Consider the following 27,723-nt stretch of genomic DNA (forward strand, 5'->3'; position numbering starts at 1 on the left):
GTAGCAGCTCAGAAATATATGGTGGGGTCATGCCATTTAGGGATTTAAAAGTAAACAAAAGGATTTTGAAATGAATCCTAAAATGTATTGGCAGCCAATGGAGCGAAGCCAAAATGGGGGAAATGTACCTCGTGGATCAATTCTTTGACCCCTTATGGTTAAGCTTATTGTATTGAGATGGAAACCTGGACCCTCCATGTTAAGAATAACTTCACTAAACAAATCCAGATAAGAAAGGCACCTGGAGAGCTAAAAACTATGTCAAGGCTAATTGTGCATCCACATGCTCCCATTTCCCGAGTTGGGAAGTTTTTCTTTGGAATTTGATGTGTTTATGAAATTGAAGTTGTAGTAGATGCTATCAAGAAGTTGTGGTTGACTTTATTGCTTAGAGCGTTTAAACAACGCATTTATTTCTCTTTTCGAGTTGTTGTCCCCATTTCCCATATTTAAACTACAATTTCAGATTATTATGACATCACCTGAATGCAGCCGGAATTCCCAATCTCGCAACCTAAACAAAAATGAAAAATAATTTGTGTATCCTCTTCGTTATTTGGATCCTCTTGTTTTACGGGTTATTCCAAGGACCATGCTACACCCTTCCATCAATTGTTTATGAACATCGGTATATTTCCAATAATCAGGCTGAAAGACTAAGTGAGACAAAAGCATAGCCGCCTTAGCGAAGGTAACTGAAAGGTCTGTGTATGTTTTGTCAGTTTGATTTTTTGTTTAAACCAAAAGCCAAAAAACTAAAATACCAGCCTTTCTCGTTTTTGATTTAAAACGAAAAAATGGAAAACCAAAGCCGTTTTCCCGATTGTGTTGTCTGAATCAAAAGACGGATAACAAGAAGACCTAATTTAAAAAACGGTCCGATTTTGGTTTTTGATAACAACTTCATTCAATTTTACGTTTTGTATTGAAGAATAAAGAAAAGCAGTCCGGTGGACCGGAAGTTAAAGAACATATTTCAATATAAAAGACTCAAGGATATTATGGCAATGCTGTAAAAGTTCAATCCTGGAACCCAGAAGTCTGACGAGGATAATTTTATTTCTGCATTCACATGCAAATATGCGTTTATAGATAATAATACAATGCAAGCTCTGTGCATAACTTTATTTTACTGTGTGTCTGTAAATCCAGTGTCCAGCTTGCCGCTTTGTGACAACCATAGACTGGTGACAACGTCATGTTTGTTGCATACTTGCATGATTACAACCTGGTACTAAGCACACAGGCATCTTGTTAAAGTTATCTTATCTTAGCTATCTCTTATATTTAGTGGAGGAAAACATCGATGACATCAGTTATGACATCACTTACGCGACTCTGGGATTTGTAGTCTTTCTAGTTGCGTATTTTTCATAGTCTTATATTTCAACAGTTTTACGACAAACTGTGATTTTTTTTGACATGGAAATGATTTTTTAAGATTGACAAACATCATATGTGTAATTCATGGCACAATTCAAACGGGATCGAAAGATACGTTTTCTCTCCCCATTGACTTCAATACATAATTCTTCCGAAATAAGGTCCCATGGAGGTCCCCAGAAGGGGAGGGACTTTGCCTCTCTATAGAGTGCCACAGTGACGCATTATAAATCAATCGATCATAAATCTATCGATTAGATTTATGATTCGAAAATTATAAAAGTAGGGTAGACATGTGGATATTATCCGGGTGAACAAAACGTAATCTGTCTCTTCAATTTGTGTCAACCACAGACCTTATTTCGAGCTATTTTCCAAAATCCTATGGAGAAATGGCATTGGTTTTTATCGAAGGAACCGGAAGTGGTAAAATGCTAACTTTCTTCCGGGTTTTAGGACGCGTCACTGTGGCACTCTATACAAAACGGAAAATTGAATGAAGTTAACCAAAATCGGACAGTTTTTTTTAATTAGGTCTTCTTGTTATCCGTTTTTTGATTCAGACAACAAAAACAGGAAAACGGCTTTGGTTTTCCGTTTTTTGGCTTTTGGTTTAAACGAAAAGTCAAACTGACAAAAATTACACGGACCCTGAAATCAAAGCATGACTATCTGATTGCAATTTATGAATGAAAATCTTCTCCACACACACAGTATGCTGTGAGTGTGCTATGCAGATGCTGCTGAGAAAGCTGTGCAGCCTGACTGTCTTATGCAGCTTACTGACCTGCTTACAAGCCCCGTCTCTCTGGGGAGTGAGATAGTGTTTATTCACTTGGTATTCACTTTTTGAATATGCTTTACTTCACGTTTCAGTAATGCAATCACAGAATTATCACTGGGTCACCAATATGCGAAAGGCTGGAAAACCCTGTGTGATAACATCATAGATGTACTGTAGATATACAGACAACATAATTTCCGTTTGAGATGATATATTTAATCTTGTTATTGTGTGAAACGACATCATTTAATGCAGGGGTACTCAAATACAAATCTTAAAGGTCCAAAATAAATGTTTCAATAAGACAAAGGTCCGTTTATTACGGTCATTCAAACTTTTAAACAATTGCAACAAGATTCTTAACACGAGGTTGCAAAAACAAAAATAATCTGTATATGCAGCCGTTTTCATTGTTATTGTGTCTGTGCTTGACCCCTCAGAGTCGCAGTGTAAGAGCTGCACAGTTATGAATAAAGGCAGCTGCACCCCTCTTTCATTCAGCATTCCCATTATTGCTTTATAAATGTATTCCCCCTTGTGCGTCCACTGAGGTTCGTCAGGCCCAACACATCTTCAACAAACTCCCCCTTTGCCTCATCATAACAACTCACAAACACCAGCAACTGAGCATTGTCAGTGGTGTCAGTGGACTCACCCACAGCTAAGGAAATGCACTGTGCATTTTTTATTCTATCACAAAGCCGATTAATCAAATCACCAGCCAGTATTTATGTTCTTCTGGTTGCTGTGGAATCTGAGAGGGGGATTTGCTTGATTTGGCCTGTTATTTCCTCTTTTTGTTTGCCTTCAACATGGTCTCCATCACTTCAGTCATACATTCTTTTATACTGCAGTTATTATCCAGTGGAAAGTCCTTACCTACTGGCCTAGTACAATCAAAGTGGTTACTTTTTTTTGGCTGGGCAGTGTAGTTTTACACACCGTCTGATTTGACTTTCTCAGGACTTAAAACAGTTTTTTGGGGGCAGACCCCCTCAAAGAAAAAAATATATTTACACACGTAAGGTCATCATCTTAATAGTTGTGTATGCTCATCCGTGAGCAGAGCATCAAGTTGGCATGTCTATTACAGCTGAATGCGGCGATTACCATTTTGTTCAGAAAAACGCCTCACAAACGATTTAAGATCAACAGCTTTAGTGCGTTTTGATTCAATGCTGAGTACAGCCAAACTGACAGTCTCTTCTCTGTCAGTGTAGACCGCAAATACCTCATTCCTTCAGCGTTTGGGTCCGAATGCTTCTCGTTTTGCGCCGTCCAGTTCAAAATGAAATCGCCGCCAATCATATGTCCACGCTCGCGCCAGGACCGGGGGAGGGGTTACATGACGTGCATCTTGTGCTGCATTCACTTGCACTCGGACATTAGAGATTTTCTCTCATAAATGTCCGATGAGCCACAACTTTTCTTTCAAAACAAAGCTGCCAACTGGGGTGGCAGCTGGGGTGGCAAGGCCTATTTTTAGGGTGTCAGTTGCCACCCCGGTAGGTGAAACTAGGCTACTAGCTACAGTACAGATGGAACTAGATGAGCTGTTAACTCTCGCTCTGAATTTTTTTTTTTTTATTCTCGCTCTGACTTAGACAGGTTGAAAGAGACACACACATTTTTCCCACCCGCAGTCCGCGAAGACCCGCCCTACTGTGCCTCTGATTCGCAGATTGTTTGGGGGGGAAAAACGCTGACTGGATGCTGAATGTGATTGGACCAAAGCGTTGACACACACAGGTGGAACACAGTGGAACAGTCAGACATGCAGAGCGCTGTTTGCAGTGGACATAGCGGAGAATTTTGACTCGTTGCGAATGCGTTGTGGCGATGTCTCACATATAATACAGAGAGATAATACATATGAAAAGTATAATTTGCTCAGAGTCCGGAGACAGTGGTGGTTCGGTCCGGATCCGGACCGGAGTCCGTAGTTTGAGGATGCCTGATTTAATGTGATTACTGCAGCCATTTTCTGCCTTCACAAACAACAAGGGCATCTCAGTGGGTAGAACCATGCATACCTTATGTAGGAGTGCGCTGTACCTGCATACATGTGGCCACTGTTCTATTAAGGGCAGAATGGCAGTGATGCCTACTGCTATTACTTCCAGCCCTTCAGCCTCAGTCTGCCTGTGGAAGTTTACAGAAGAGTGGAGCATTAATGCAGGAAATTAAGAGAGGAGTACAGAGACGCTCCGCACAAACAACACTCCTCCCATCCACCCGGGCAGGAGTGTATGAGGCATGAGAACCAAAATGGAAACCCATACAGCAGGCTAGTGAAGCCAGTGATGCAACCAGCATACCAGAGTGTGTTACAGTACGGGATAAGATGGGTTGAGGGGTCATCCCCTGTGGCCGACTGTAATTCAAAGGTTATTTTCAATGTCCAACCTTTGATCTCTGCTTTTCCTTTCTGAGTCCAGACAAAATAAAAACTGCTCGCTGCTGATTCAAAATAAATAGTGTGTGTACGTGTGAGAGCAGGGGTGTGTCTTTAAGCTCAAGGCTGAGTCAGTGGTAACCCCCAGACCTCCCTCCCTCTGTGCGCACATTCCTCTTCTCATCGGTCATTTCCTCTCCCAATCTCACATCCTCTTCGGCCACTTAGGAAAAAACACACACAGAATGTTTTTAAGAATGGATATACTTAGCTCCATATAACCTTCCAAACACACCTACAAATGGACATTATACATTCATGCAGTGATCTGATTTTTTTCCCCTGGGAGCTCAGGTGAGGAGAAGAAAAATTGCCTTACATAACCGGAGAGCATTCACTGAATCATTTTCTCCCTGAAGTGAAGCTATGACAAGTAAACCGGAGGCTGGGAAATGGCTGTTTTTCATCTCACAGAGGTAGCATGCATGCACTAAGTATCTCCCATCTGTGCATTCATGAGACACAGATAAACAAACAAAACATCCGCTACCAAACACACACATGGGCTCACTCAGTGCTCGGGAGCAGACGGCGTATACAATATATTTGCACAAGGCAGTTCGCTTGCTCTCTAAGAGAAGGTAATGCACACACACACGCACACACACACAGTTGTGTTTCCGTCACATGACCTTAGCTAACATTCATTTCCTGGAGACTGACCCTAACCGTAACTACTACTTGCCTAATCCTACTTCTAACCTTAACCTTAAAGATATCATTTGTAACATTTCCATATGAAATCAGTTATGATTTTGAATAATCCCAATTATTTTCAATAAACCACAAACCGAGAGAATTTGTTTTCCCATCAGGTTAACAGTACATTTTATGGGGTTGCCTGTTGACTTTTTATCCGCTTCAAGCAACACTTTTACAATACTATGATGTTAAAAAAAAAGAAGGATAGCTTTCGCAGCAAAGAGTCGGATTCAACCCTGGGTGGCTGCAAAAATGACTCAACCTTTGTACACAGGCAACCCACTCTACCAGGTGACTTACTGGGTTGCGCTTTAACAGTATATTTTAATCAGATAACTGATTTTTTCATCGAACGTCTAGATCTTAAGTCAGCACAAAAACAAGCTACTGCTAGCACAACTAAACAGTACCTTCAACGTTGTTTTGTTTTTTTAAAGATACTGCTTTAATAAGTGATTTATCGGTTATACTTACCAGGTCCATTTGTTTTGGGGAGGAGGAGACCTCTGAGGACAACGGTTTCTGGTGCAAATTCTCTGAGCAATATACAAAGAAAGAATATTTAGTCTGGGAAGGTGACCAAAGAAGACAACAATTCCCATGATCCCACGCTACGTCACAAGTTCCAAAACAATATCCCCCTATTGGAAGAAAATGACATAATGTGCGATTATTCTAAACCTAACTTTAAACTCTTCACCATAAAATGCATGGATTGAGGTTACATGGACTTGCTTTTTGTCCATGAAATAAATGCAAGTCGCCGCCATGTGAGGGACTAAATTGTCCCCACAACATACATACACGTGCACACAGTGTTTAGAGCTGACAATTTTACTTCTCAGGGTTTCTCTGGGTGTTGACCCAGCATCCACTCCATGATTGACATCTCCTATCTTCGTCAGCATGCCGTCCAGATATTGGTCCTTCTATTGGACATTGATATGCTTGTAGGCGTCATTGTGTGTGTGTGTGTGTGTGTGTGTGTGTGTGTGTGTGTGTGTGTGTGTGTGTGTGTGTGTGTGTGTGTGTGTGTGTGTGTGTGTGTGTGTGTGTGTGTGTGTGTGTGTGTGTGTGTGTGTGTGTGTGTGTGTGTGTGTGTGTGTGTGTGTGTGTGTGTGTCCTCATCTTCCCAGCAGCAAAGAAAGGAGGCAGGCAGCTTTAGTCTGCGATGGCCATATTTAGGCAGGACTTTCATGACTTCCCAGTTACTTGGTTGCTCCCACTCTCTGGTGTGTGTGTGTGTGTGTGTGTGTGTGTGTGTGTGTGTGTGTGTGTGTGTGTGTGTGTGTGTGTGTGTGTGTGTGTGTGTGTGTGTGTGTGTGTGTGTGTGTGTGTGTGTGTGTGTGTGTGTGTGTGCGCGTGCGTGTGTGTGTGTGTGTTACCTTCTCTTAGAGAGCAAGTGAACTGCCTTGTGCAAATATATTGTATACGCCGTCTGCTCCCGAGCGCTGAGTGAGCCCATGTGTGTGTTTGGTTTTGTTTGTATTTAAACGCTGCCCAGTTTACATTTTAACATAATTCAGCTGAACTCACAGTTAAGTCATTTGTCACTCACACATGCTACTGATGGGATTAATTAGTTATCTTCTTTCTCTCCCTCCCTTATCATCCCTTCTTCATCTTTTTATTGACATCCCTTTTCCTCTCCTCATCTCTTCATCCCTCTCACTCGTTGTCCTCCTCCCTCCTCCTCCTTTTCCATCTCCTCCTCCAGGGGAGTTGTTCATGGTGGATGGTCGGCTAAAAGAGGCCCAGTTCTGCATAGCTGAGGCCAGCGCGCTATTCCCAAGCTCGTACTCGGTGATGCTGCAGCGGGGTCGCCTAGCCGAGCTCCGGGGCCAACTGGAAGAAGCCAAAGGCTGGTATGACGAGGCCCTGGCCCTCCATCCCACAGGAGAACGCATACTTGTGCACATGGTGAGAAACGGTGAAAGCTTCAGTCGGCTAAATTAGACACATTCTGCTCAGTTGTCTGTATGCTCATGTAAACACACACACTACATGCATGGATCCATTTATACATTTGTATGCCTCTACATGAGTCTATTGAATTACAGTTGATGTAAGATGCAGGCCGAACATGTGCATTCAATCTTTAACTTGAGTACATTGAATTAGATTACACTGCAAAAACGTCAAAGCCAAGTGAGGCTCACACTTAGTTCTGTGACGCAAACTAGTATAAATGTTCTTTAATCCGCAAAATTAAACAGTACACACACAAATGCAGTCAATTGTTAAGAAGATGTAGATATCAACTAGTTAATAACCGGCATTTCAATTGTAGACATTGTAAAGTTTTTGCATTAAAATATCTAATAATTTTCAAACTAGAAGAAATCTGTAATTGTATTCAATGAAATGGCCTGTTTCATTTGGTTTCCCGTAATAGCGAAGTAAACCCTTTGCGTATGCGTCACCATTGTAGATCTCTGACAGAAGCTATACCAAATGTACTTTACTTTTTGTCCAGTTTTAAATCTACATTTTACGCTTCTCAGATCTTGGTAATTTGAAAAGGGTTATTAGAAAAAAGGCGTAGCAAACATTAGCGGACAGCTAGCAGCTCCTCCATAGTATGTTTACCGAACTCCGTACTAAATAAGTCTGACATTTAACTTGTTTGTTTCAATGAAAATAATTGACCAAGGTTTTCCAAAGGACAAAATGCTGTCTGTCTTTCAGTCAAGATTTTCACTACGAAGTCATGTTAATACACTGTTGCCCATAAAGTTGGAATAAAAGTTTTTTTACCTCTTCTCAGATAAATTGTATATCTTCTCAAAAATATATTGATCAATCTCTTCCAAACATATCACAGTGAAAATGAAATGGGAATAAATAGAGGAATGTGTATAACGGTGTATAAAAGTGACAATAATGTCAACGTTTTTCTTCTATTAACTAGATATACTATTAGTCGTAGATCAAATAAGTACATACAGTATTGTATAGCATTTAGCTGACGCTTTAATCCAAAGCGATTTACAATTAGTGCTATAAACCATCAATATTCAAACTAAGCACAACACAAGAGAATATACTGTAAGCCATTACAGGAAGCATCCTGTTGAAAGTAAATAGTTTTACTTAACACTTTACATGCATACATTGGTGCCTTACAAAAGTCATGGCCAGAATGGATCAAACTGCATCATCTGCAATCAAATGCAGAATCTCTTCATGGAGATAATAAAAGGCTTTAAAGTATGTCACCCTCAACCTGACTGTATAATACTAATCTACCCTATAATACGTTTTTATTGGCAGAAACTTAAGGTTAGCTGATCAAATGTGCGTCTTTGTTTTTGTAATTCAAAATATTAGGCTTGCTTGTTATTAGCCGCTATTAATATGAGCTCTTAAGGCGACAGTAATGATTGCACAGAATCATTGCTCTGTTCCTCCCCTGTGCAGGGCCGAGCTGTGTCAGGATTGTGTTCATTCTTGTCTTAATTATCATATTATGGGCTAGTCTCAGATTGGTGGTTGGCCATTTTTTAGGAAATAGAAACAAACAAAGATTTGGTCCATAACCGGCACATGGCAAACTGCTTAATGACTCTCTTTCTCTCTCCCGATCACTTCCCCCACATTTCTTTCATCGGAGCAGATCCTCTCTATTATTTCCGCACTAGAAGATCCTCTCTCACCCACTCCCACCCACTCCCTCGTCCAGTCTGTCTTGCCGATGATCGTCTGGATTAACCTCAGCTGATCTGACCTTTGAACTCTCTGTTGTCATGGTGAACCGATCAGGGAGGGTTATTCCCCTAAATCCGAGACTCACCGCCCGACACACAATATCTGTTGTTGCCATAGTGACCATAGATGTGCCAATTGATATATATTTTCGACTTAGGTGCTAGCCACCTTGTGACCACATAAGGCTAATGCTTTTGCTCCTACTGTGCACTTTAGTGTGTGTGTATTTGCAGTCCCATTGGGGTAAACAGAGGTACGCTCCTCTTCCATATTTGGCCTGTGGGAGGAGAACCAATCCCTGGGGGTGTAAAGTTGAAACAAAGCCAGCTGGCAGTGTCCTACTCTGGGTCTCTTACAGGGCAGATGTGTTCTCTGAAAAGTGTGAGTGTGTGTTTGCGCGCATGTGTTTGTGTCTTTCTCCATGGATTTGGCGCACATGTGGACTGTTTTGGACTTTTTTTTGTATGCATGTTCTTGGATTAAGGCACGTTGTAGTACGCAGAAATAAAAACGCTGCTATCTAGATATATTGTGGATTATGTATTACACACTTATAGGCCAGTGTGCTAAATACATACATTTTTGCTTTGTGTTGGACCCTAAGTGGGGAAGTGTGTGGGACATTTTATGTGTAGCACTACCCATCGTTCTGGCTTGCATCAGAATAAAGCCTTTACATGCTGCTACATACTCTGCAGCTCTGGATTCATGCATTTATTTTTACACTGTATCTGCTGTGGACACTTTGTGCCGGTGGCCCATTTATCCTGCTGTGCCTTGAGGGGAAATCTGATGATGTTCTTAGTTGATATTCTTACACTTGAGCTATTATTCTGCAAAAGTACACACTGTTCTTTCCTTGAATGTCCTCGAGATATGTTTTTGAGTTATTAGGGATACACATAAAAGAAGATGTACTGCTACTGTGGCTCCACAATGGGATGCTTCTGATTTCTTTGTGGGATGTTTTAAATGGAGATGAAGGGCCTTTGCAGGAAGCGATACAAAAACAAACATATTTTTATTTTTGTAAGTAGCCATTGATTTCTCAGATTCACCAATACATTCATTTTTTTGCTCTTCTTTTGCAAAGAGAACATTTCAGTCATGAGCAATCCTACCAAGAAAACAAAAAACATCTAATTTCACAGTCCACAAATTGTGTTTTCCAAAAACATGAAAGCATAACTTTAAAAGAGAGGAACATTAAAACTGGTTGAATGTCATGAATTAAATTTGAGATCATTATATGTTTTACCTATAAATATTGGATCCTTAAATGTATGATCCTTTGAACAAACCTCTTGGATGATAATGCATGTTTTCAACTTTTTAGTTTTCCTTCAACACCAGTACTGACACACTGGAAAATCATGTTTACTCTAAGTTTATTTAACCTCCATTTCACTAATGCTGAAGTTCTTTCTTGTGGCATCTCTCCAACCACTGGGCATTTTTGCACAACGCAAACACATCCACTTATAAAGTGTTACGGTGTTGTTACCTATTATTGTATTGCGTTAAGCTAGATTCCCTAAACTATTATCTTATTTTAGCCTATCATAAAGACTGGAACATGTGGAAAACAGCTCACATCTGATTGTTTTAGTTACATAATGTTAGCAATTCTTGGCAAACATCAACAAGGAACAGTGACTTCTCCTTTGATTGGTACTTGGCAGCAACCAATGCTAAAGCAAACTGAACAGAAGCTCTTGTTAGATGACGTTTGCAAAAAAATAGAAACAGATCTCCCAACAAAACCACTCCTTTTGTTCCAAAAATGTTTCTACATCTGTAGACTTATTAAATAAACAAGATTAAATGTCAATTTCAGATATTTTCCGGTTCTTCCATTCCTAATACCAGGCTAATCTGCTAGCTTTATCTGCTATATTTCAATATGGCAGAAACATTTCTGGCCCTTCCTTAACCACATTTCTCATAGTTTTAAGATAACTTTCAATGACATTTACAATAATGTATTCTAATTAAAGCAAAGCAGGCAATAAAGCAAAGGATTTTCTTATAGGTTCAAGACAGCGTTGCGTGGCTTCAACTCAACTAACCAGAGTGGAGTGAAATTGTAATTGTATCCACAGCAGAGGAGGAGAGGGAAATGTGAGTAAGGGAAACCCATAACTGTAAGCCTTACTGAAGCCCAGCAGCCCCTGCGCTGTGGTTCATAATAACCAACAAGTCCTCCAACTCATACGACCAAATAGGTTGATTGTTCAAGCCCTTATTACGACCAAATAGGTTGATTGTTCAAGCGCTTATTACGACCTATAATCATGTTTTAAAGTGTTCGACCTCTAGTGCTCCCGTTGAATGCAAATGCTACGGAGGGTCGTATATTCGCAAATAACCCTCTCTGGAAAATCCTAAATTGTAGGATAGTTTGGCCTTTAAAATGCTTTTTGATTAGATTTCTAGCGAGAAGTGTATATTGTACTTTTAGAATCCACGTCCAGTGGATGTGTAGGATCTATAGTTTGATAGATATTACGAAGATGATTTGAGCTCTCTTCAGGAGAACGTGTAACGGCAGCGTCCATGTAAAGTTAGCGTCAACCCTCACGGGGTGAAAACAGTATTTCCGGTCTCAAAGTTTTCAGAATAAAACCGTATTCCCCTCACTGGCAAATTATTTTAAAGCGATATCTGCAGTACTCATCCACTAAAAACAGCAGTTTATCCTTGTTAATTACACAACATTAATTGGTTTAAATTGTGTACAATACTTTTGTGTTTTTCCCATAGGTTTTTCCCTTTCGATTCTGAGACACATTTCTTTTTTCAGAGGTTTTAAAACATCGAACTTGAAGCTTGATGATTGGGTGTTTTAGCCGCAATGCACGTTAGGATATGGTGTTTATGCAATATGAAATCCGAAAACATTTAAAAATATATATATATTTCAGTCAGACAACTCACGTGTTTCTTAATATGTTTATTATAAGCAGCATATAGTTTGAATTTGGCGTCTAGGCTCGGGCCTCATCACTCCACAGATTTACAAAGAACATTGAGTGATGATTAGATAACTATCCCCGAGCCTACAGTTGGAAGCTGGGGTGGTGGTGGGTCAGGCAAGCAGCAGCAACATGAAACACAGCAGCAGGAACATGAACTCAGCAATAGCAAGTGAACACAGCAGTGCAGCAGCAGCAGCATAGCGAGGCAGAGGCAGGAAGACCTGGCAGCTTAAATAGAGCGGCATGTTTAGGAGAATGTGTTTGGTTGGTTGTAAGAGGGACGAGGTGCGTCACGTGTTAATGTATCATTGACTGCCTGAACTAGCTCGCAGGCTTCGCCCCATATATACTTTTTCCGAGTGTGCTTGCTTTTCTCGTTGAAAGTCATCACATAACGGCATTGTAATACACGGTTCGGCTGCATTCAATATTACACATCTGCCGTAGTTCTTTATTTATAGAGCCCTGATTCGATGACCTTTTGACAAACTGGAAGAAATGCCGCCGAAACTGAATACGTGACGTGGATCATAAATATATCAGCAATTAAACAACATCTTCTATTTATTTTTCACACAATACGTCTCCTTGCAGTATCAACACTAATTCGGCTGACTTTTATATTTGATCCAATTGTTAAATAGGTTATATTTACACCATAACGGTGCACAGCTGATAGAAAGGGACTTGTAGTTTTTAAAGATATTACTGATTTTCTTTGAATATAAGAATGTAAATACTGAGTTGAGAGAATAGTCAGGGGTTTTGGGTGATGGATCTATGGATTCAGAATTGCAATAGCTTACCATTAAATGACGGATATCCTTTCTGTCTGTGATGTTTTACAAATCAGATATTAATGTGTATAGTATACACATTAATATCTGATATATTACATTATATATATCATATATATATATAAATATATATATATACATCATCAGCTATAATATCCATAGACATAGATAGAACTACAATATGTGAAATATTATAGCAATATCCCGTACAATTATGTGAAAACATGAATAAAACTACACATCTTCAGATGTTTTACATACATAAGTGTCCTACACTAATAATACAAAGCATAAGCTTCAAATCGAGAGACTGAAACTGTATTTTTCTTTACCGTTCTGTTTTAATTTCACAATAAAGTGAATAGTAATATTATGTTTGATATTATTATGTTTTATTAACTAGACCACTGGTTTTTTAACCCGCACCGCCTAGTGGTTAAAGCACGTTATTGAATGTTGTTGTTGAATATGTTATATTTGATGAATACATTTAAATATTAAGAGTAGCCTACATACAAAATAGGGGGAAAGTAGAAGGCATGATAGAAATAATATAGAATAGAAAATATCAGTAAGAGATACTGTAGTGATTTCTACAATAAAACAGCTAGTGGAGGAAGTCCAAAGATATTAATAGGAGGATGTGCAAAACAGACAAACTAATAAGGCTTTATTTAAACATTAAAGAATACTTTGAGTTAAGGTCTTCTTTTGAATAAGAACAACACTTTGGGGTTATCTACAGATAAATATGAAGTCTGACAAAGTACTTAACATCTAATATATTGCATAGTTTATTTTGGCACTTGACAATCATCTTCCCTGAATTTGACTCAGGTGTAACTAAAGTCTGATTTAAGGGTTCTTTATATTTCACATCATTAATCAGAATCTGCAAAGTAACTAAAATAAATGTAGTGGAATAAAAATACCAGGTTAACCTCTGAATTGTAGCGGAGTAGAACAAAGTAGTACATGCTCCTGTAACAAAAACATTTCCCAACTTGGGATCAATAAAGTATATCTTATCTTATCTTATCTTAAGATGATCGATGGCTACTGCCATATTTGACCTGTTCGAGTCCAGTTTTGGATAGTCTGCCGTGGTTCCATTCCATTTCAAAGAGCTGTTTGACGCTCGGCGTAACCTTGTCGCACTGCCACTCCAACATCCAATCACATAGCTTGAGAACTAATCACGGGGGTTTGTAAAGCAAAGCGGATGTTGTAGTCCCAAACGATAGCTGAGGATTCTGGGTAGTGTAGTGTCTTCGGGAACTCTGTAGTGTCTAAACTCCGAAAAAACTATTTGTTTCTCCGAATCAAAGGTTAAAAACACAAAAGCATTGTACACAATTTAAACCAATCAATGTTGTGTAATTAACAAGGATAAACTGATGTTTTTTAGTGGATGAGTAATGCACAGGGTTCGTACGGTCATTGAAAACCTTGAAAAGTCATGGAAATTCAAAATGCAAATTCCAGGCCCTGGAAAAGTTATGGAAAACAATGTTTCCCAAAGTTTTGGAAAAGTAATCGAAATGTAACTAAAGTTGCGTCAAATATAATTTACATTTGATCTAATCGCCGACATAATCTGCGGTCGCGAGCTGTTATGTGCCATCATAATGCGCATGGTGTTATTTTTTAATATATGAAGCGCGAGCTGTGTGCTCGAGTCGTCCTGCCTGTCGGGCCGGCTGAACTCTGCTGCTCCGGGGTGAGAGTCAGCTACATTATCTACAGTGCGTTCGTTAACTGTGCAGAGTCACTGTGGCACAAACTGCACCGCTGGTGAACAGCTGTTAGAACGGGCCGTTCAGGTGTTCAGAAGTACTCAGATATATCTGATATATCAAAATATAGTTAAAGTAGCGACAGTAAAAGTAGTCATTATGCAGATTGGTCCATTTCAGAATAATATATATGATATGTTTTATAATGATTGATCATGAAAGTGTTCTCAAAGCTGGTAAAGGTGCAGCTAGTTTGAATGACTTTGTATACTGCAGGGTAGCTTGTGGATTTACTCCAGGTGGAACTAAAGTCTGATTTAACACTTGATTATATTTCACATCATTAAACCACATCTGTGAAGTAACTAAAGGGATTAAATATCTGTTTAGTGGAGTAAAAGTACACCTTTTACTTCTGAATTGTAGAGGAGTAGAAGTACAAAGTAGCAAAACATTGAAATACTTAAATAAAGTACAAGTATCTCAACATTTTACCCACATACTGTAGAGTTTATGAACTTAGTTACTTTACACCACTGGTTATAAAGATAGAAAGACTAAGCCTTGCACAGAGACACTGCTGCTTTAGTTGTTCTGACTGCTAAAATCCTCTGATATTCCTCATTTTAAAGCCGATATTCCGTGGGGTCGGGGCTCGGATCCTTGTCACCTTTTTCATACCTGAGTTTGCATCCCTGACTACAGTTGCTTTCGCGTGTAGAAGCTAGTAAGCCTACTATTTGATTTGTTTTAGATAGGCACAACATGTTTCATATGCAGACCTTATTTTCCTGTTCCATGTTCAAATAAACAATTTTCTGTGGTAATTTTGTTTGGTCATGGAAAATTAGGTGAAGGTCATTGAGAAGTCATGGAAAAGTCATTGAAAATCATTGGTGAAAAGGTGTATGAACCCTGAATGCAGATATCACTGTGTAATCATTTGACAGTGAGGGGAATACTTCCGGTTTTATTATGGAAACTTAGAGACCGGGAATACTGTTTTCACCCTGTAAGGGTTGACGCCAACTTTACATGGACGCTGCGTAAAGACGTAGTACACGTTATCCTGGCGAGACCTCAAATCATCTTCGTAATATCTATCAAACTATAGATTCTACACATCCACTGGACGTAGATTCTAAAAGTACAATATACACTTCTCGCTAGAAATCTAATCAAAAAGCATTTTAATGGCCAAACTATTCTACAATCTAGGATTTTCCAGAGAGGGTTATTTGTGAATAAACGACCCTCCGGAGCCTTTGCAATCAACGGGAGCATGTTGTTTCTTACGCGACCACTAGAGATGCTACACTTTAAAACATGACTATGGGTCGTAATAAGCTGCTGAACAATCGACCTATTTGGTCGTTTTTCGTAGGAGGACAGGCTGATAATAACACACCACCACCATGTTCCCTTATTCACAGCACAGCTCTACATAGCATCTACTGTGTGTGTGCATGTGTGTGAGTGTGAGTGTGTGTATGTGTGTGTGTGATCAGACAGTGACTCACCGCTCTGGTCAGCTGCTGGTTTTAGAGTATTTTTGGATGGATGAGGGTGTGGGACTTTGGCATGCTGTGTATGTGTGTGTGTAAGTGTAGTTATGTGTGCTAATGGTTATAGCTACAGATTTATAGTTTAATGCTTCTCTCATTATAGCGTCTATTCTCTTCATCTATCAAGGTATCAGCGATGTCAGCTTTTACACATTTGTCTGTCTGTGCTGCTAATCTCATTATGCTAAGTGTTTGGTTGACACGTGTGTGTATGTGTGGCATGTGGTTGCGTGTGTGTGTGTGTGCATTCTGATGGGTAGCTCGTCCTGAAACACGGCCCAGCCTTGCTCCCGGCGATGGCATGAAATTAATCTGACCCACTCCCAACATCCTCCACATCTCATCCCTCTTGCTCTGAGTCACACACGCACATGCACACACACTTTTAACACACACTCTTTTACTTATTTTTTCCTCTCCAACAGAAGCATATTCATACACAGCTTCACATATGCATGTATAATCTCAAGGACGAGGACTTGTGCTCATTGAATTAATCACGTTCCAATTATCAAATGCCCCCCATCTCTCCGTCTCTTTCTCCCTCTGCTCTCCTCTCTGTGTGGATGGGGTAGGTTGTCAGCTGATTAGATAATGCAAATACATTATTTATAACACTTTGCACGTTCTCGCCGCTTTATGGGATTGCCTAGCAACCAGGGAAATATATTCTATTGAGCAAGACCTCTGATAACCACTGAGAAGATAAAGAGAAGTGTGTGTGTGTGTGTGCGTGTGTGTGTGCGTGTGCGTGTGCGTGTGCGTGTGCGTGAGAGAAAAATCAAGTGGGGGGGACAACGGAGAGATGATTGGGAGTTGGCTAGTGCCTCCGTTGCTATGTATGGCTCATCTGAGCTCACTTATTTTTTCCTGTTTCTTTGACACCTCTCTCTTTTTTTCTCTCCATCCCCCTCTATCTCTATTCACCGTTCCCTGTTTAGCTCTTCCTTGCTTTCTTCCATTTCCTCTCCTCTGTCTCCCATATCCCACCTTCCTTTCATTCCTTCTTCCTTTTTTCCCTTCCTGTTGCTCTATTCCCATATGTGTGCGAACATGAAAGTGTGTCATGTTGCCTTTTTTGATCTGCATCAGTCTGTTAAGAGATAATAATTGATGCTGTAATGCAGGAATGTATTCTAGATGCATTGCTATTTCTATTATAACACCAGATGAATAGGTAGGTAAGTTGATGAACTCTGTACAATATCCAAAGAATCAGGTCTGCACATTGTCCGGAGTTTCCCTGTCACCCATGTAGCAGAAAAGAGGAGATTGTCCATGTTAGACATGCCCTTTCTTAACAGGGCCTTATTATGCTAATTATTAGCTTCATAAATGTATTTTGTGCCTCTGCTGTGACATGATTCAATGCTTTAATGTTGAAAAAGGTCTTTATTTTTCCCATACTGCCTTTGCTGCAACACCTCTTTTCACCCTTTGCCTTAGTTAACTGGCCGACTGTTGTGATTGGTCAAGCACTTAGAGTTGTCCCGCCCCATAGCCTATCGCCAGGGTTGGGTTGTAACGGAATACATGTAACGGCGTTACGTAATCAGAATACAAAAATCAAGTAACTGTATTCAGCTCACGTTACATTTGAAAAACGAGTAATCTGATTACAGTTACTTTCGTAAACCTGAAGTGAATACATTTTGGATTACTTATTGGAATTATTGGTGGAAAGATTTCCTCACAACATTTAATATTCATTACTAAAGGTACAGCCGAATCATCACAGCTCACAAAACCTATTACCGCCGCAGATGGACCAAAAAAGCGTTTGAAAAAAAATCGCGGGTCCGCTCAGTGAAACAATAACAGCGAAACATGGAGGAACACAAGTCTGCGTTTATATCGCGTGTGAGTGGTTAAAACACATCAGCCTGCGGTCGCTCCTTCTTTAGCCTTACTAATGATTATTTCTGAAGGTAAACACAGTGAAGGCGGTGCGTGAAAGGCACTGCGTGCTCGTCTTCTCAGAGGCTGAGTTAACCCTCCCGCTGCCTCCTGGCGCTGCAGAGATTTCATGAAGTGAAGGAGGTGTTCCTTCTATAAAACAGCTGCGGGCAGCAGATACTGTGAGAGTCACGGACATGAATTCATAGATCAAGGCAGACTGGTGCACACACTCTCCTGTTTTGCCAATCCGGTGCTTAAACAAATATAGCTCTATAGCCGTAATGTGCTTAAAATGAAGTCCGAGTTTGACATTTTAATTAATGTCCTGCCAACACTGGCAGGACAGAAGGCGACACGCTCGTTCTAAGCCGTGTCCCTCACTCCTCACATCCCAAGCTGCATCCCCAAAAAGTTTATTATGTTGTTACATCGTTTCAGATGTTATGTTTCAGTTGTGCTCTCGATAAGCCATTAAAACAGTAAAAACACATTCCTTTTGCTTTTTGTGTCTCCTGTACACCAAAACATACCCATCTGTGATGGAAAAAGAAAGTAATCCAAAAGTAATCTAAAAGTAATCTGATTACGTTACTTTTTTAAGACACGTAACTGTAACTGTATTCGGATTACTTTCAGAGCCATGTAATCAGTAATCAGTAACTGATTACATTTACAAAGTAACCCAGTCCCAACCCTGCCTATCGCGCACAATGTGTTGGAGAGCTAGCCAATAGGGGAGCGGGTGTAACACAATGATGTCATTATGTTACAGAAGAAAACATATGAGTCCAATCGAGGCGTTTCAGGGAGGGGGGGGGGGGGAGTGTGTGGGAAAGAAACTCCCTCTGGAGGGAACTTTGGGACTATAGCCTTTGCAGACCATTTACATGCACAAAAATCTATAACACACTACAGGAAAGGGGAAACCCCAAAAAGCATAACAAACTATTTACAATTTGGTTTAGACTAAGGGTGTTGCCTGGGTAGAGCAGAGTCCTGCACGGGTCTGATTTTCAAGACCCGCTCCCGCCCGCACCCGCGACGTGCAATACCGAACCCGCCCCGCTACCCGCACATATTGCCAATCAGTTCCGCAACCCGACCCGATTGGATTTTGCTCTTGAGGAAGTGTTATTGAAAATGCTGTATTCTCCGCTAGAGAGCTTCACCTCAGCCATTTCGAATGTGGCGCGCTCAGCAGCAGATTGATGCGCTGCAGAGGTTATGATTATGCGCGGTCCCGCGGGGGAGAGGTCTGAGGATTTAAGCATTAAACTAAATTATTATTATTTTAATATATTTATTATGCAACACCCACGACCCGACCCGCATCATCTTTATTTTACCCAGAACCGGACCCGGAAAAAAGCGTTAAAAACACCACCTGCGAATCACTTTTTTTGCGGGTCACCCGTCGGGTACCCGCGGGTCACCCGATGCAGGACTCTGGGGTAGAGAATACAGTAGCAGGAGATGATGTGCAGTACAACGCAGTCACATTTCTGGTTTGTATTTTCTAACTAAGAGCTAAAACAAGTATGGAAAGTTCAAGCCAACATGACCATTGTTAGAAGCCTTAGCTCAAAACACCCTGCCAACTGACAGGATGGGATTAAAGGTTCAGGTAAAGACTTTCTTCCTGGTTCAATGGCAGGGCATTAGGCCACTGGGTTACACTGTGTGAATGTGTGTAGTAGATGTTAGCCTCCAGGGATTCAACAGACGGCTCCCGGATTACATAAACATGCCCTCTGGTTGCCATATGACATGACTATGGATCTAATGGACATGATCCATGCCATGCACACACTAAAACTAAAACTACATAACCATTTCTAACCTTGTATCTAAACCAAAACTATTTAAAACTTGATTTGTATTCTTCTGTTTTTCTGGTCACTAACAGCTCTTCAGCTCTGTAGTCAACATGGCTGTTAACAGCAGATTGCTACTCGAAATGTAGAGTTCAGCGGTCTCTACACTGTCTTCAAGACATTCATTTCTCGGATCTTATCGATGTGACCATTTTGTCACTAATTCCATTTGTGTTTATCTCATGTATGATGTATACATGTATGTATCATGGATGTATCTAGCTAACCAGCAGTCAGGTCAATATCTGGTTTGATCAGTTTCGAGCCAAATCTAATCATCAATTTATGGTTTTATTCAGTGTGTGGCTTTATACATTAGCTGGTTTGCATCCTGTATTTATATGCAAACCATCATGTATTGAAAAAAATAATTTCTCGCTTGAGGCATTAAAACGTTTCGGTAATAAAGAAGTTATCCAATAAATATTTGACCCATGACTACATCTCTATGGTGGCTACTTTTCTGTAGTTAGTACGTTAGGATATTACAAATAGCCCACCCTTTTTCATCTTTCACAGTATAAAATATGGAAAATATCAAATGACACTGAAGAACAAAAACTCATTTTCCCCAATGCTAATCCATTTCATAATCTAATCTCTGTTGGGTGTGTTTGTGAGGTTCAGGAAGCCTTCCTCGTTCTCATCTATCTAAATTAATTACATTGTGTGTATTGTTGAGGTGTTTCAAAAAGTTTGCTTCCATTTAGCTTGAAAGAAGGATAAAACTCCACTTCCCACTCGTTGGGTTTGGCTCTGCTCAGTTCAGTTGTGCGTTAATGGCTCGACAAAAAACGAACCTGCGCTGCCAAGCACCATGGGATCAGCTGAGGTAGATCTGGAGACAGATGGCTTGGAGTAATTAAAGCAAAACCAATAGATACCAGTTTTATCAGTGAAATGCCAGAACACACTCGAAAGCAAACTAAATGTTCTTGGGCACATATTTGTTCACTTACCTCCTTTCCTATCTGCTCATATGAAGGTGATTAAGGTGTGTTAGCTTTAACACACCTTAATCAAAATGTCTTAATTTATATCTCTGTTCATGTAAAGAACAAAAGAGACCATTGCAACAAGGGCCAGGCTGTTACGACCTGCTAAGCTAGGTTAACCAAATGATGTAACCAGCTTTTTGTTGTTTTGTTTTGGCAAATGTGTCTATATTGTGGTATTTTGGTTTTCCTGTCAGCTTGTCTTGTTTGGTCTGTTAATATCATACCACAGTATATACAGTAGTGTTTATTTGATTGAGCTGCTCGCCTAGAAGGATCAGCTTTTCCATGGTAAACGTTGGAACAATATAACCCCTGTGAGTCTGGAGACAAGAGCTGTATGGAAAGCCATTTGAGTATTTATTCCATATCCTTGATATCAGACGGCAGCTGCCTATAGTGTTGTCACAATACCAACATTTTGGTTTCGATACCAAGTCAAGAATTGCGATTCCGATTATTTTTCGATACTTTTCTTAAAAAAAGGGAAACAGTCTTAAATGTAATTATTGTGCTTTATTTCACACCAGAACCATAACCATAACACAAACTTGTAAACAATGAGAACAATAAATAAAATAAATGACAAGAATTCGTATTAAATAAAATTAATACATTTCTTACAGAAGACAGGCCTCGTGGTGTCCGTAGGCTTGCCCTCACTGTCAGAGATATAGCTAAAATACTTCCAAATTTCGCTTCTGGCGTCTTTGTTGTCAACAAGCCGAGGCGCAGCAGCAGTTGTACTCCCACTTGCAACCATGCTTCTCGTTCTATATCGTATAAGGCTTCGCCCTCTAAGGCTATCGCTATTGGGTTAATCCCACTGCACGTGTCCAGCACTGACAGACTTATTCCACGCCCACCTATGACGTGGGCCCCACCTCCGGGCTCACTTCCGTATAAATAGGAAGTAGGCCCGACAATCAACTCCTACTTTTCTTCAGCACTCCGTTGCAGAAGCATTGACAGGCAAAACAAGTTCTTTTAAGAGCTACTTACTAAAAGAGCAAACATTCCTGGTTCCCCTGGGCCCATCCTCCCTCTCCTCCGGACGGGGGAAACAGGGTGGGGGCCCAGTGTCAACCCGACATATAAGTTACGACTGGAGCTCACGGTGTGAGTTTTGCCGGGGATTAGAGCACGCAAACGCGGCTCTCACTCCCCAGGTGTCGTGCACTCATTGTGTCCATCTCCCTCTGGCCCACAGGCAGTGGAGAGCGGACGCTCTCGCTTACCTCCACGTAACCATCATCCCGAAACACAGCAAATTCCTGCGTTTCTCATTCCTGGCTCCACACACTTTTTTCAAAGTGGTGGAGACGGTTGGAGCAGCTACTCAGAATGGGGATGAGGGTTATTTTGCCTGGACGACCGGCTGTGGCTGGCTCGCTCCAGGGAGGAAGCGGTTTTTCAGACGATACAGTTCGTATCTCATCTGTCAAAGCCTGGGTTTCATTATCAACTGGAAGAAGAGCTGTCTTCTTCCCTCCCAGACATTTAACTTGGAGTGGAATTGAACTCAGCCCGCATGAGAGCGCGCCTCTCACAGCAGAGAATGGAGAAAGTGACAGCTCTCCTCCGGTGCAGCTGTTAACCTGTCGGTTAGCAGGCAGCACGGTCTTTCCTCTGTCCCAGATGTGTCTACTACACACGGTCGTAATGAGCCCAGGGCTGTTATTACGCACTGTGTGAATAGCACTGCACACACCTCCGCTCATTCCTCAGCAGGTTTGAGCGTGAACGCGCCTCAATGTCCAGTTTACGAGCCTTCTCCTAAACAGAGACAGGATGAGAGCCGGTGTGAGATGCAGTGTGTGGAGGCCCCCTCGCAGCCTTTTCGGACCGGGCCCCTCTTGGGTTGCTTCACGGGCAACGGCGGCGAGGGCTCTGACGTGGCTCGTCACCATGACAACCACAGCACATCCAGAGCAGGTTGCGCGCTCTCAGAGTATTACTCAGAGGGGCGACGCGCGTGTTCGATGGACAGATGGATAATAATAAGCAGCAAGGCTCACTGGTTAAGCCGGCTGCCCCTGACCTGTCGGTTATAGGCAGCATGGCTCGCTGCATAAACCGGCTGTCTTTAAAAACCTATTGGTTTTTAAGCAGCTCGGACAGCTCTCCTCCGGCGCGTCACACCCCGCGGGGCGGTGACAGCCCTCTCCGTGATGCAGCTGTTAGGTATGATATCAGCTGGTCACGTGGTGATCCCCCTGAGTCTCCTTCACAGTGAGGAGACTCCAGAAGTGGTTTATTTGCCTGCGTATCGACCCCGTGCGTCAGAGGAGACGCATGGTGTACATTCCTCCTTCCAAGGGTTTGGATTTAACCCACTGGAAAAATCTCCACATCAGTGGGGGTGCCCCTGAGCAGAGTGACGTCTCACACCACAGTGTTCACAGACGCATCTCTAGCAGGCTGAGGAACGTGCATGTCGCAAGCAGTGGGGGGACAGTGGCCGGGTCACATGTCTCTCCATATAAACGTGCTGGAATTACTATCTGGAAAGTAATCCAGCACTTCGCCCTGTTGCTGTACAATCAACATGTGTTGATTCGAACAGACAACAAGGCAGCGGCGGCCTACATAAATCACCAGGGAGGTGTTCGATCAGCGCAGCTGCTGAACACACATCCTACACAGCCAAATGAACAATGTTCCGTTTGGGGTGTAGGGAAAATCCTGGACCCCGTTGGGCCCCCTGCATCGTGCTGTCGTTCCTCCAGCTGTTGCTGGACAGGAATTGGCTTATAGCATGGTCGAAACATATGCTGCTGCCATTTCATCTTGCCACTTAGATTGGTGTCAGCACGGTGTGTAGTCACCCTCTGACAAAACATTTTCTACGGGGAGCACAGAGACTCAGACCTGTGTCACGTGCTTTGGCGCCTCAATGGGTTTCGGCTTTAGTGTTACGCGCACGGAGTAAAGCTCCATTTGAACCTTTAGATCAGGTTCCCCTGAAGTTTTTGTCAGCCAAAGTAGCTCTGCTCTTGGCTCTGACATCAGCTAAAAGGGTGAGTGATTTGTCTGCTCTCTCGGTGGCTCCGTCATGTCTCCGGATCCAAGGAGATGGCAGCTTAGCTGTTTTGCGCCCTAACCCGGTTTTTTATGCCAAAGGTTATCACAAGCTCGTTTTAGATCGAGAGTGATAACTTTGGATGGCTTCTTTCCTCCTCCTCACCTCCTTTACGGCGTTGCACGGAGGAATGACAGTGAAAGACATTTGCAATGCTGCATCTTGGTCTTCCCCCTGTTCTTTTATTCGTTTGTATTTGAGGGATTTCTCCCATTCCTCTCTGACACATTCAGTACTGAATAGCCTGCCAGAATGAGTAATGTCTGGGTTTTTCAATTGCATGCCCTCTCTCCTGCCTGTCGGCACTTAGAGAGCTGCCTTTTTTTCCCCTCTCTTGATCGTTTTTAACAAGTGAGACTCGATCTCTACTTTTTATAAACGACAGGTAGGCCGAGTAAGCCTACCTTCGTTCCCTGATGGAGAATATTCATTTTTTAATGCTATATTCCCTGGGAATGTGATGCTCCATTTACGCATGGCGAATTGGACATGGGTTATTAACTGAGTAGGTGTGTTTTGTGCTTCTGGTAACGGACGGAACCAGTGGGGCGTAGACTACATCCTGCTTCGCCCTTAACCCAATAGCGATAGCCTTAGAGGGCGAAACCTTATACGATATAGAACTGGGGTTACGTAATGTAACCCAGCTTCTATGAGTTTAGGCGCAGCCCTCTAAGGTTCGGGCCCCACTGGTTCCGCGAATAGCTGAAGAAAAGCTGTTGGAGTGGATTGTAGGGCCTACTTCCTATTTATACGGAAGTGAGCCCGGAGGTGGGGCCCACGTCATAGGTGGGCGTGGAATAAGTCTGTCAGTGCTGCACACGTGCAGTGGGATTAACCCAATAGCGATAGCCTTAGAGGGCTGCGCCTATACTCATAGAAGCTGGGTTACATTACGTAACCCCAGTTTTCTCACATGCTCTGGCAGCTAGCGCGTGCACGAGAGAGGGGAGGCACTTAGAGCGTGCTTGAGAGGGGAGGGACTGCAGGCACGGCTAAAACAGCGCTTTCTCACCGGAGTACTTTTCCCCGTCATTCTTAAAGTACCGATACTAATGAAACGGAGGAAGCGTAATGTTTTTAATGGCAGGGTATCGCGGTACCTTTCAAGTAGTGATGGGAATTCCGGCTCTTCTTAGTGAGCCGGATCATTTGGCTCGGCTCACCAAGAAGAGCCGGCTCTTTCGGCTCCCAAACGGCTCTTCAGTTTACCACTTATTATACCTTTTAATTCAGTCAAATGTAGCCCTCTTTTGACTAATGATTTATATGTGTACACATATATCACTTAAATTATTTAATACATCCTTTGTACTGAAGTATTCAAAAGTAAAAATTACATGTTTAATATAAATGATTTGCTGTGGCCAATTGTTTTCATTGCATTTACAGACCTGTGCAACTCTCTGATACCACCCAATGAATGCATTGACTTGCTTGTAGAACCACGCTACACAAAACAGATAGCAACACCTATAAAAACTATTTTAAAAAAGGGGCTACTGTATCGACCTATATAAAGTATATAAATATAGGTTTTTTTTCAAAATACCAAAAAGATCCTGCATTTTAGCCATGCCTCATTTCGCTCTATTTGCTCTTTCCAGCGCTGTTTTTGCAGGGGGCTGATTCTGTGAGCTGCAGCTGACCACGCCCCCCTGCAGGAGAGGGGAGCGTGCTCTGAGATCAGCTGCTGGGCTGTCAGAAGAGGGGGAGAAAAAGAGATCTCCGTCCTCCGTGTTTTATTCTTATAGAAGTAAGAAGAGAAGTAATGGGGCAGAAACCCTCCTTTTTACGCAGCGGTCCAGACATAGACATCAAAGGGCGACACATATTCAGTTGCCAGTTACTTTGGCATTAGGGCAGGGATATCTAGATACTTTCCAAGGTTTGACATAATGAATTGTGCTACTTTTAAAGCAAGCAACGATGTTTTCAAATCTGTAACCAAAAAGCTCCTCAAAAACACTATCGAAGCAGTTCCTGCCGTTGCTACGTTAGTTCAAACAGTAACAACGGACTACTTTTCTTAGCGGATGCATGTCAATTTAAATCAATACATAAAACTATTTTTTAAATCAATAAAATCATTTTCTAAATCCATAAAAGCATTTCCATTAATATTGGGAGTCATGTCGTTACTTTGTTGAGAATGTGGCCATGTAATAAGCGGGATAATGTGCACATTGCATAATGTGCCTTCATGCCGATCTAGATCCCTCCGCAAAAATGGCTCGTTCGCGGGCGAGAGCCGGCTCCCGTCGTTCACTTAAAAGAGCCGGCTCTTTGAGCCGGCTCGAACGCGACCGACACATCACTACTTTCAAGTATCGGTACACCGTGCAACACTAGCTGCCTACACTGGCTCTTTGATTTCACTTCTTAGATATATGGTCGCACTAGTTTGGCACTCTGCTTTACTAGTTAAATAAAACATTATACTAGTCACTATTTTTCAGCAACTAGTGGCACTTTTGTCTGACTAGTTACCACATAAGCCTTACTAGAGACGCCAGGAGCAGCATAGTGGCACCAAAGTCCCAACTTGTACGTTTTTGATGAACTAGTGACGGGTATCGATTCCGATTCCGGTTCTGCTTATCGATTCCGGTTCTTATCGATTCCCCGTTTCGATTCCAAAATTGTAAAAGAAAGAGGTCAAACGTTTAGATAACAAAAATATCTTTATTCTTTTAAGCTTTAACTGACATTTTTACAAATAAAAAATATACATGCAATACAAATGTATTGCACAATAGCTTTGCTTTAACTGAGCTATGCCTGTGGCAAGCTATTATTAACAGGCATTACACTGTGTCTTGTCTTTTTATTTTTTAGTGTAGTGGAGCCTCACTTTAGAGCGTTTACCGCGATCCATCTTTGGTGTTATGAAGTGACTGAGCTTGTGAACTGTCTACGGGAGGGCGGGGGCAGCCTCGCTGCGGGGCAACTGTGGACCTCTGTCGCCTGTCAGCGCAACTTACATGATGCCGTTTATAAAAATGAAGGGCGATGCGGCCGTCAACGGCCCGCTGACGACCGGCCGTTCTGTAATTCTGCAGAACACACAGATGGCCAGTCCGCCCTTACACTGTATTACACCGGGTCACCGCCGCTTAATACAAATGTTTTAAAGATGATCTATATTCCTGTCTGTAGTCCTAAGGCAACTTTCAAATTGTAACAAAGTCTTCAATGTTTTTACCTAATATGATATACAGTAATTATGATCATAATTACAAAAATACTTTTGTTTTATATTTTTGTAAATATGGTCATATGACTGTATTTAAGAGCTTAAATACACTGTTTTAAAATAAACTATTTGGGCTGGGTAGCGCTCTAGCTTAGGGCCAATAGGAGACCTCGATGCATTCTTTCCCCTCCTCCTCATTAGCATTCTGTGCAACTAGTGCACATTTGGGACCCACTAGTACTACTAGTGGACATTTTAAGCCTCACTAGTTCACTAGTGGAATTTAAATGTATCTCACTAGTTAACTAGTAAAGGGCAAAGGGTTCACTAGTTCACGTGTAGACATTTTGAGCCCCACTAGTTAACTAGTAAGGTCAAAAGAGTTGTCAACTAGTTAACTAGTGAACCTTTGCCTTAGTTAACTAGTGAGTGATTCTGGGTGTTACTAGTTAACTAGTGAGATGCAGCTTTTATTGTTGTTTCTTTTTGTATGATTTGTAAATATTTCTGGCAGGTTGTAATATATACACAGATGATTGTTTCTGAAGAGCGTTGTTAACTAGTTCTGC

General features: G+C 41.6%; 1 protein-coding gene across 1 annotated transcript in view; it reads left to right on the forward strand.

Annotated features, from left to right (window-relative positions):
• ttc7a (tetratricopeptide repeat domain 7A) overlaps positions 1-27,723 on the forward strand; it is a 157,623-nt gene that overhangs the window by 107,369 nt on the left and 22,531 nt on the right. The window contains exon 19 of the mRNA XM_034224890.1: positions 7,042-7,244. Within this exon, the coding sequence (XP_034080781.1) occupies positions 7,042-7,244 (203 nt within the window). The remainder of the gene's footprint in view (positions 1-7,041; positions 7,245-27,723) is intronic.

Source organism: Gymnodraco acuticeps, unplaced genomic scaffold, assembly GCF_902827175.1.
Source record: "Gymnodraco acuticeps unplaced genomic scaffold, fGymAcu1.1, whole genome shotgun sequence".
NCBI lineage: Eukaryota > Metazoa > Chordata > Actinopteri > Perciformes > Bathydraconidae > Gymnodraco > Gymnodraco acuticeps.